The sequence below is a fragment of the Dendrobates tinctorius genome, unplaced genomic scaffold (genome assembly GCF_039654945.1).
Source record: "Dendrobates tinctorius isolate UK_male_01 unplaced genomic scaffold, ASM3965494v1 ptg000265l, whole genome shotgun sequence".
Taxonomy (NCBI): Eukaryota; Metazoa; Chordata; class Amphibia; order Anura; family Dendrobatidae; genus Dendrobates; species Dendrobates tinctorius.
The window spans coordinates 12,749,961-12,761,171 of NW_027361932.1; the positions used below are offsets into that span (position 1 = coordinate 12,749,961).

The 11,211-nt window shown below is 44.5% G+C and overlaps 1 protein-coding gene across 2 annotated transcripts; it reads right to left on the bottom strand.

The window, feature by feature from the left end:
- Positions 1–1,077: 1,077 nt before the first annotated feature.
- On the bottom strand, positions 1,078–7,805 carry LOC141069505 (uncharacterized). Of its 2 annotated transcripts, XM_073559127.1 has the most exons (5): positions 7,196–7,805; positions 4,579–4,757; positions 4,328–4,506; positions 4,174–4,255; positions 1,078–4,095 (listed from the first exon to the last, which is right to left on the bottom strand). In XM_073559127.1, the coding sequence occupies exons 2-5, from the start codon at positions 4,747–4,749 to the stop codon at positions 3,799–3,801; spliced, it is 729 nt and encodes a 242-aa protein (XP_073415228.1). In that variant the 5' UTR covers positions 4,750–4,757; positions 7,196–7,805; the 3' UTR covers positions 1,078–3,798. The 2 variants fall into 2 exon arrangements, with proteins under 2 accessions (XP_073415228.1, XP_073415227.1); XM_073559126.1 differs by lacking the exon at positions 7,196–7,805 and having other exon boundaries at positions 4,579–5,374.
- Positions 7,806–11,211: the final 3,406 nt, after the last annotated feature.

Consider the following 11,211-nt stretch of genomic DNA (forward strand, 5'->3'; position numbering starts at 1 on the left):
TTTGCATCCGTTTTTGTCATCCGTTGAATCCGTTTTTTGCGGATCCGTTTTTCCACACCTCCAAAATGGGATGCTCCCAAATATGATTCGCTCTTGGAAAATGCTCTCAAATGTGATTGGATGCTGGAAACTAGGGAGAAATATATCTAGGGTGTTGTGATACAATTTCTTTGAAAGGTTTTAGAGCTAGTGGCAGCGATGGAAGGAGTTAGTGCGAGTCTGGAAGGAGTTATTGCGAGTATTGACAGCTTCTGTGTGGAATTGGATCTTCACTTGAATCGGTTGGCAATTATTGCTATCGAGAGGGAGAAAAGAAGACTGCGAATCCTGCGTATGTGGAGACGGCGCCAGTGGATTCATCCCATTAATGCGCAGAGGTTCACCCGTGGCGTTTTTTCCACACTGTACCTGGAATTGAGGGAGAATCCGGACAAGTTCTTCAACTACGTGCGCATGCGGATGGAATTCTTTGAGATATTGGTGGATCGTGTTGGAGAACAAATCCGGAGAAGGGACACCTACATGCGGTTTTCTATATCACCGGCGGAGCGTTTGATGGTGACCCTTCGGTAAGTTATCTACCTTTTAAAATGTTTCAGATTCTGCAGGCTTTTATTGTTATGTTATGGCTTGTAGTTTGTATTAATTTTACTTTTTTTCCCTTTTTTTAAGATTCCTGGCAACTGGAGAATCCTTCACCTCCCTCCATTTCCAGTTCCAGATTGGGATTTCCACTATTGCTGGAATTGTACAACAGACCTGCCGGGCATTATGGGATTCTCTACAGGAGGAATACATCCCAGAGCCAACCCAGGAGAGGTGGCTGGAGATTGCAGAGAAGTTTCAAGATATCTGCCAGTTTCCAAACTGCATCGGTGCCGTGGATGGCAAGCATATCAGGATTGTGAAACCCATGGGATCTGGTTCACAGTTTTACAACTATAAAAAATACTTTTCCATTGTGCTATTGGCCATTTCGGATGCAAACTGCAAATTCATTGCCGTGGACATTGGTGCATACGGTCGTTCTAACGACTCACAGGTATTCAAGAGTTCCACCATGGGCCGTCACTTGTATGGAGACAATTTTAACTTCCCACCTCCAAGACCACTCCCTGGAACAACAGGCCCACCAATGCCTTTTGTGTGCGTTGGCGACGATGCTTTTCAACTTTCAAAACACCTACTGAAGCCATATGGTAGTCGTGGATTAACACACCAGAAAAGAATCTATAACTATCGGTTAACCAGAGCGCGCAGAGTGGTGGAGTGCGCGTTTGGAATTTTAACTGCAAAATGGAGAGTCCTGTTAACGGCCATGAAAATGAAAACAGAGACTGTGGATGAGGTGGTAAAGGCCTGTGTAATCCTGCACAATTTTGTCCTTTCAAAGGAACCAGTTTCCATCGATGACAATGTGTATGAAACCACCTTGTGGGATTATGAGCAGCAAACTTTTCGGAGTACTGGTTCAGTGGCAAGAATTAGGGATACCTTTGCAGATTATTTTGTTACACCAGAGGGACAAGTGGACTGGCAATATCACATGATATAATTTTCTTCTTACCAATTGTGAGTAATTTTTTTTTTTTTTTTATCTGAAATTTTACCAAGTGTTTGCTTTGCACAAGCATTGTGTTTTACCATGTGATTTGGTTAATTTTACACTTTGCAGTGTTAACAATTGTTGGGTACCAAGCGTAAAGTTATCCAAGTGTTGTGTACCAAGCGTAAAGTTACCAAGTGTTGTGTACCAAGCGTTTTACACTTTGAAATGTTCACAAGTGTTGGTTATCAAATGTTGTGCTACCAAGTGTTTTTTTGTACCTTGTACACCACCGGTGTACTGTGAAATATTACCCAGGGTTGTGTGTTGTGTTAACAAGTGTTGTGTTTACCTTTTACACCACTGGTGTAATTTGAATAAAGAAGCAAAAAATAAACATCACAATAAAGTTTTTTGAAAAAAAACAGTTTATTTCTGACAATTTGTATTAACTGTATTTTTTTTTTTTAATTTTTTTTCTTAACTTTTTTTGTAACTTTTTTTGGTATTACCTTTTTGGTAACTTTTTTTTGGTATAATATTACCTTTTTTAATTTTTTTTGGTATACTACTTTTTTAATTTTTTTTTGGTATATTACAACAGAAAAATTACAAACTATGATAATGTTGGGTGGAGATAGTATTGGAGGGGGGGTTAACAGGGTTGACCACATCGAGGGGGGGGGTAGGGGACTGGGGAGGGAGTTGGTGAGGACCAGAAGTGGAAGGGGGGTTTAACACATGTGGTTGGGACGGGAGTGGATGGACAGACGAGGTTTGTGGGTACATTGAAGGTGTATGTGGGGGTGGGTATGGCGAGGGCATTGGGGTATAATGCAATGGGGAAGGTAGGTACTGGGAAGAATGGAATGGGGAACTAGAGAAAGGAGAGGGAGTGGTAGGAGGAGGGACGGCTGTGTGATTGATGGTGGTGGAAGGATGGACGGGGGGAGGATGGACTGTGGAAGGATAGACAGGGGGAGGATGGACTGTGGAAGGATAGACAGGGGGAGGATGGACTGTGGAAGGATAGACAGGGGGAGGAAGAGATGCTTCAGCAAGCACTTCCACTAGAGCATTCTGACAGGCTTGCATCACACGCATCTGCTGGTGAGTACTTAAACCTTCCATTTGCCGGACAACAGATTGAAAAAAGGTATGTCTCGGTGTCTGGTTTGATTCTAAACTCATCTGTTCCATGTATCTTCTGAGTTCCATGATACTTTGATTGATCATGGTCAACCCAGAAGATAACCGTTGTCCATAAGTGTGGAAACCGTGTTGAACAGTTGAGTTTAGACTCAAACAGTCAGACAAGGTCAGCCTTTCCTGACTCCTCAGACGCTGCCGGCCAGAACCAAAAGTTGGTCGAGATGTTGCGGCAGTGTCTGAGGGGTGGGGAACAGGGAACAAGTCATCACCAGCAGCTTCATGTGATGAAGTCTGCCCTGCTGCTCCAGTGCTGGTGGAGGGGATAGAGGGATCAGACAAGAGGGTAGGTACAGAGGGGTCGGATACCTCGATGTGGTCACCGGGGGCGGTCTCACTAGGGATCACTCCAGAGGGACGCAACTCTGATGCAGACTCCCGAGTGCTGCAGATGGTGCTAAAAAAAAAAAAAGAAGAAAAAAATGTATATTAAAAATATTGATATTTAATTTAAGTCTGCTGAAAAAAAAATTGGTTAAACATTTCTACTACAGGAATTGTTTGGGGAATATTTACCTTCTGCACGCCATTGTAGATCGCAGGAACGCCAGGGCTTGGTAGTTTTTGTACTGGGGTCCCCGGCGTCCTCCCGACGATCCACTCGGGGTCTGAATCTCTTTGTTGTAGTCCCTCTTGAAGCGATCCCGGAGCGACCGCCACCGTGTGATAACCCTGTCACCTGTGAAGCAAAAAAAAAAAAAAAAGGTTTAGTATTCAACACTTCACATGCTGGAAATATAAGTTACTGAAGTTGTAATACTTACGCACAAAATCCCTGGCCCTCGCATTGAGTTCCTCCCAGTTGTCAATAACTGAAGAACAGACTTCATCCCAGAGCCGTCGTGTGGTTGGTTGGTCGGCATGAAGACGGTTTGCCATGTTCCACAGCGGCTCCCGGATTTCCACCTCATGGATGAGGTCATCACTATCAATAATGACACCCTCCTCCTGATGTCTGCGGGGAGCACGCTGTGAAACCTGTGAAGATAAAAAACAAAACAAAAAGCAAAAAATTACATTATATTCAAACACATGATGTTCATTTAAACAATTATCAAAATAGGGTTACTTACCGTTTGCCGACCACCAGAGGCATCACCTTGACGACCCTGGGATGTCCTGGGAGTCACTCTAGTGCGGGCACCGGATTCTGAAGACTGTGGGAAAAAAAAAAAAAAAATGTTTGGATGGATGCAGTTATGGTGTGCACTGTGATGAATGTTTGTGTTGGGTGTAGCATTATGTATCTGTGTATGTGCTAAACTTACAATCTGCGCACCCCCTCCGTGTGTCTCTCCACCCTGCACGTCTCCTCCTGGAAGCTCCTCTGAATCAGCTTCCTGTTAAAACATAATAGGATAGTGTTTTTAACCACAAAAAAATTATTTTAAATAAAAAATAAACAAATTTTTTTTTACCTCAGCTCGCTGATGATGTGAGGGGGAGCTTTCAGGAGAAGACATTACGGCTTGGGGCAGCTGTGTTGCTTCCTGAACTGATCTGCAAGTATAAACACACTTGTTAAGCTACTATACAAAGTATCATAATAAGCTTTCAGGCTTTTATACTTACAGGGAAAATGTTTGGCTGGCAGTATCTGCTTCGGCCTGGCTGGCAGTCTCTGTTGCGGTCTGGCTGGGCCTCTCTGCTGCAGCCTGGCTGGCAGTCTCTGTTGCGGTCTGGCTGGGCCTCTCTGCTGCAGCCTGGCTGGCTCTCTCTGCTGCTACCCTGCTGGTAGTGCTTGAAGTGATCTGCAAGTATAAAGAGACTTGTTAAGCTACTATACAAAGGATCATAATAAGCTTTCAGGTCTTTATACTTACAGGGAAACTAATGGTTGCCTGTACGCCGCGGTGTGGCTGTTCCTCTCTGCTGCGGTCAGGGTTGTTTCTGCTGCGGTCTGACCGGTCATGTCTGCTGCGTTGATCCCTGCTGCGGTCTGAATCTCTGCTACGGTTGGGCTGGCCGTGTCTGCCGGTATGGTGGCGCTTCATTGTGTGAACTGAAAGAAAATGATATGAAAGTTTAAAAAAAAACAAAAAAAAAACCACATTTTGTATGTGTAATTCCCTGAAACTAATTATACGCAATTTTAAGTGTTTGCATGTCTACATTCCCTTATCTCAGAGTGTAACCAGTGATTGAAGGTGTCTAATATTTTGTGTAAACCTACTTTCTTTGTGTTTTGTAACTGAGTGTAACCAGTAATTGAAGGTGTGTAATTGCTGTGTATACCAGTTTGCATTCCCTGAAACTCTCACCGAGAGTGTAACCAGTGATTAAAGGTCTCACCGTGTAACCAGTGATTGAAGGCGTGTAGTGTGTAATTGCTGTGTATACCAGTGTTTGCATTCCCTGAAACTCTCAACAGAGTATGTAACCAGTGATTGAAGGTGTTTAATTTCTGTGTATACCCACTGTGTTTGCATGGTTTTGAATTCCCTGAAACTCAGTTGTGTATACCCATTTTTTCATGGTATGTTGCAATCTCACTTTTAACCACACTTGTATACCAGAACACTTCAATTACCTTTATGGTAACTTAATTTTACCTTTTTTAAAATGATACAAAGTAGATTTTTTCAAAACAATTTATTTATTTTTTTTTTTATTATTTTTTTTTTTCCAAAAAATAGGAGCTACTCTGCTCTTTATTTTAAATACCACAATACATGAAAAATAAAAAAACGCAAACACGCATAACACACAGCCAGGCTACACACTCCAGGTGTCTTGCAGGTGGAAGATTTGCAGCGGAGTTTGAAATTCTATCAGTCAGGCTGGTGTTTGATGTCTGGTTCGGTTTCTTCAGTGTGGCTGTTGCCAGATGTCTGGGCACAAACCACATACAATACCATTTAGGCCGGTTTCACATTTGCACTTTATAGCGCAGCGATGGCCTGCACACGTCCGCCACAAATCCCCACCTACTACTGCACATGAATGCTTGCGATCTGCGCACCCTATCTTTATCATAGGGTGCACAGATGGTGCGCTGGCAGGATTTTACAGTGTGCTGCGCACTTTTGAAGGTGTGCCGTGCGCGCCAAAATGCAACATGCTGCGTTTGGCGCGCAAGGGCACACCTTCAAAAGTGCGCAGCACATGGTAAAATCCTGCCAGCGCACCATCTACGCACCCTATGATAAAGATAGGGTGCGCAGATCGCAAGCATTCATGTGCGGTAGTAGGCGGGGATTTGTGGCGGACGTGTGCAGGCCATCGCTGCGCTATAAAGTGCAAATGTGAAATCGGCCTAAATGGTATTGAATGTGGTGTTATTGGGCACAGACATCTACATTAAAACACCAGCCTGACTGATACAGTCAGGCTGGTGTTTGATGTAGATGTCTGGGCCCAATAACACCACATACAATACCATTTAGGCCGGTTTCACATTTGCACTTTATAGCGCAGCTATTTCCTGCACACGTCCGCCACTAATCCCCACCTACTAGCGCACATGAACGCTTGCAATCTGCGCACCCCATACTAAAGATAGGGTGTGCAGATCGCAAGCGTCCATGTGTGCTAGTAGGCGGTGATGACCAGATGGGACGGGGATTAGTGGTGGACGTGTGCAGGTTATCCCTGCGCTATAAAGTGCAAATATGAAACCAGCCTTTACACCACACAATCACAGCAAGAAATACAATATTAAAGTTGTATGAAAATAACATGCAGTACACATGCAACAGAAAAAAAAAAAAAAAAATGCAACACACACACACACACACACACACGCTCCAGGGGTCTTGCAGGTGGTAGACTTGCAGCTGTGCAGACAGGTTTTATAGCTCTAGTTGAATCTTCTGTCAGGCAGGCTGGAGTCTGATATCTTGCTTGGAGTATTCAATGTTGCTGGTGCCGGATTGTCTGGGCCCAATTACACCACATACAATACACCACTCAATCGCAGCAATCACAGCATAAAAAATACAATATAATTACAGTTGTATGAAAATAAAAAGCAGTACACATGCAACAGAAAAAAAAAAAAAAAAATGCACACACAGGCCACACACATACACACACACACGCTCCAGGGGTCTTGCAGGTGGTAGACTTGCAGATGGGCAGACAGGTTTTATAGCTCTAGTTGAATCTTCTGTCAGGCAGGCTGGAGTCGGATATCTTGCTTGGAGTATTCAGTGTTGCTGGTGCCGGATTGTCTGGGCCCAATTACACCACATACCATACACCACTCAATCGCAGCAATCACAGCATAAAAAATACAATATAATTACAGTTGTATGAAAATAAAATGCAGTACACAAGCAACAGAAAAAAAAAACATAAAAAAAAAAAAAAACAGACATGCAACACTCGCAGACCACACACACACACACACACACACACACACACACACACACACACACACACACACACACACGCTACACACTTGCAGGCCATACACAGAAATGTCATAGGTATACTCACACTTGGTAAAGCTGGTACTGGCAGGCCTCTTGATAGCTGTGGCTGCAGGCTTGGTGGGTTTCTGGCAGGCTGGGTGGTCTGGCAGGCTTGGTGGCTGTCTTGCAGGCTTGGTGGCTGTCTTGCAGGCTTGGTGGCTGTCTTGCAGGCTTGGTGGTGGTCTGGCTGGCTTGCTGTCTGGCTGCTACTGCATGTCTGGGCCCAATTAGCCCATCTTATATAGTTTTGGGACTGTCTGGAAAAGTATCTTTTTTTCTGGGCATGCGCAGTGCGATTTTGCGGATCCTGCCGGCGGATTCCGCAAAATCGCGGATCCCGGCGGATCCGCCGCCCATAGGGCCCCATTCTACCGCATGGCTGATGACGGCGGATCCGCCGTCATCCGCCATTTTGACGGCGAAAAAAAACGTTACATTCTCCGTCCCCCTCAGACAGAATCCGCAAAGAATTTTGCGGATCCGCCGAATATCGGACGCAACGGACGACCATCCGTCAAAATCCGCCACTAATGTATCCCAATGGGGAAAATGGCGGATCCGCAACAAGAAAAAGCGGATCCGCCAATTTCAAATTTTGGCGGATTTTGACTGATGGCAAAAAACTGAAGTGTGAAAGAGGCCTTACACCGGTTACATACAGTAATACTTTCTAACACCGGTTATATATACAGTAATACTTTCTTACACTGGTTATATACAGTAATACTTTCTTACACCGGTTACATACAGTAATACTTTCTAACACCGGTTATATATACAGTAATACTTTCTTACACCGGTTACATATAGTAATACTTTCTAACACCGGTTATATATATAGTAATACTTTCTTATACCGATTACTTACAGTAATACTTTCTAACACCGGTTATATATACAGTAATACTTTCTTACACCGGTTATATACAGAAATACTTTCTTACACTGGTTACATACAGTAATACTTCCTTACACTGATTACATACGGTAATACTTTCTTACACTGGTTATATACAGTAATACTTTCTTATACCGATTACTTACACTAATACTTTTACACTGGTTATATACAGTAATACTTTCTTATACCGGTTATATACAGTAATACTTTCTTATACCGATTACATACAGTAATACTTTCCTACACTGGTTGTATACAGTAATACTTTCTTACACTGGTTACATACAGTAATACTTTCTTACACTGGTTATATACAGTAATACTTTCTTATACTGGTTACATACAGTAATAGTTTCTTACATCGGTTACATACAGTAATACTTTCTTACACTGGTTATATACAGTAATACTTTCTTACACCGGTTATATACAGTAATACTTTCTTACACCGGTTACATACAGTAATACTTTCCTACACTGGTTACATACCGTAATACTTTCTTACACTGGTTACATACAGTAATACTTTCTTACACCGGTTACATACAGTAATACTTTCTTATACTGGTTACATACAGTAATAGTTTCTTACATCGTTTACATACAGTAATACTTTCTTACGCCGGTTACATAAAGTAATACTTTCTTACACCGGTTATATACAGTAATACTTTCTTACACCGGTTACATACAGTAATACTTTCTTACACCGGTTACATACAGTAATACTTCCTTACACCGGTTACATACAGTGATACTTCCTTCCACCGGTTACATACAGTAATACTTTCTTACACTGGTTATATACAGTAATACTTTCTTACACCGGTTACATACAGTAATACTTTCTTACACTGGTTATATACAGTAATACTTCCTTACACTGGTTACATACAGAAATACTTTCTTACACTGGTTATATACACTAATACTTCCTGTAACGGAGTCTTCCAAGCTGGGGTACCTCTTTCAGTACCACCCTGTGTTTCCGGAGGTCCACTCTGCGTTGGCTGGAGTCTGATTGAAGGACGCTGGCTGGAATTCCTCTGAGTGCATGGGCGCATATAAAAGATCACTGCTTCTCCATGTATTTCCAGTCTGACAACACTTTACTCACAGGACACAGAATATATCACACAGATACAGAGGGCCGGCCAATAGACAAGCATTAGGCCAGACATGCATTACAAAACCCGCAGGTGGCCGGAGCCTGCGGATGCTTACTGCAGGAATTACAAAGGTGGGGGAGGGTAGACAAAAGGAGAATATCATGTCCCCTCTGCCCAGAGGTGCAGTCTGTGGGCTGATGCATTAGGGACATGCATCTCACATGGAACCTATTATATATACATATAACTGCACAACATATTCTGGGTGCTGAGTGGTTTTGTAACACGGCTCCCCTTTTCAGCGACGCGATCGGCATACACAGTCTGATCCTCAACGGATCGGTTTGGGGATGACCGAAGTTTATGGGGTTGGTACAAGTTCCGTTTGTCGACTTAGTCCATCGGCGTTACCATTTTGTTTGCCGGGTCTGTGGTGGATGGTGAAGTCCAGAGGTTGTAGGGCTAAACTCCACCACAGCAATCTGGCGTTGTCTCCGGAGACCCGATTAAGCCAGACTAGGGGATTATGGTCTGTTAGGAGGGAAAACTGTCGTCCATACAAATATGGTTGCAACTTCTTGAGTGCCCATACTACCGCCAGGCACTTCTTCTCGATGGCCGCATAGCTTACATCACGGGGCAGAAGTTTCCGACTCAGATACGCTAAAGGGTGGTCCTGACCGTCCGGCCCGACTTGGCTCAGTACTGCCCCCAATCCAAACATAGAAGTGTCTGTGTGAACCAGGAAACGTTTAGTTGGATCGGGTGCGGCCAATACAGGGGTATTGGTGAGGGCGTCCTTTAGTTGGCGGAAGGCTTCCTCACACTCTGGGGTCCAGGTTACCTGGCGGGGTTGGTTCTTACAGGTCAAATCAGTGAGGGGCTTGGCTACACTGCTGTAATTGGGGACGAATTTCCTGTAATACCCCGCTGTCCCTAAAAAACGCCATGACCTGGGTTTTAGTGCGTGGGATGGGCCATTTGGCTACGGCCTCAATCTTGGCTGGTTCTGGTTGCTGTTTCCCACTTCCCCCACAATGCCCTATATACTGAACCTCTGCTTTGCCCACGTGACACTTGTTTGGGTTCAGGGTGATTCCGGCCTGGTGGATCCTGTCCAATACTGTCTCTAGGTGATTTAGATGCTCTTCCCATGTCGCACTGTAGATGGCGATGTCGTCCAGGTAGGCACAAGCATAGTCCTGGAGACCATCCAGAAGCCGGTCAGCCAGCCTTTGGAAAGTCGCCGGGGCATTCTTCATCCCGAATGGCATAACTCGAAACTGGAATAAGCCGAATAGGGTGACAAATGCAGACTTGGGAATAGCGTCAGGACTAAGGGGAATCTGCCAGTAGCCTTTGCATAGATCGATGGTGGTCAAATACTTTGCCCCCGCCAGCCGGTCTAACAACTCATCCACACGCGGCATGAGATATGCATCCGTCACTGTTTTCTCATTGAGCTTACGATAGTCTACACAAAACCATGTAGTCCCATCCTTCTTGGGCACTAACACTACGGGGGATGCCCAGGGACTATCTGACTCTTCAATGACCCCTAAACGCAACATCTCTTGTATCTCTTGTCGCATCCCCTCTCGTACAGACTCAGGGACGCGGAAGGGGTTTTGTCGCAGGGGGGTCTGATCCTGGGTCTCAACCTTGTGTTGTGCCAGGCGAGTGTACCCCGGTCTCTCTGAAAACATCCTCTGTTGCAGCCTCAACAACGCCTCCGCCTGCTGTCTCTCCCGGGGGCCTGTCTTCATCCAAGTGTACCTGCTCCCATATTTTAGACTGAGTCCTTTCCCCTAAGACATCTGGCAAGGGAAGTCCGGCTAAATCCTCTGCTTCAGGTGCACAGATGGCCACAACCTCTTCAGGGCACTCCCGGTAGGGCTTCAGCATATTCACGTGGAACATGCGGATAACCCTGGGGTCGTCACAATCGGCGACATTATAGGTTGTGTCGGCTATTTTCCCCACTACCTGGTAGGGCCCCTGCCATGCAGCTTGCAACTTGTTCTGCTTAGT

Bases quoted from the DNA above. Each gene is read 5' to 3' on its own strand.
- LOC141069505 (XM_073559127.1), bottom strand. From the start codon at position 4,749: ATGAAGCGCCACCATACCGGCAGACACGGCCAGCCCAACCGTAGCAGA. The intron at 4,256-4,327 runs GTAAGTATAAAA...TTATACTTGCAG, and splicing joins GCCAGCCAAACATTTTCCCT to ATCAGTTCAGGAAGCAACAC. The intron at 4,096-4,173 runs GTAAAAAAAAAT...ATGTTTTAACAG, and splicing joins CACATCATCAGCGAGCTGAG to GAAGCTGATTCAGAGGAGCT.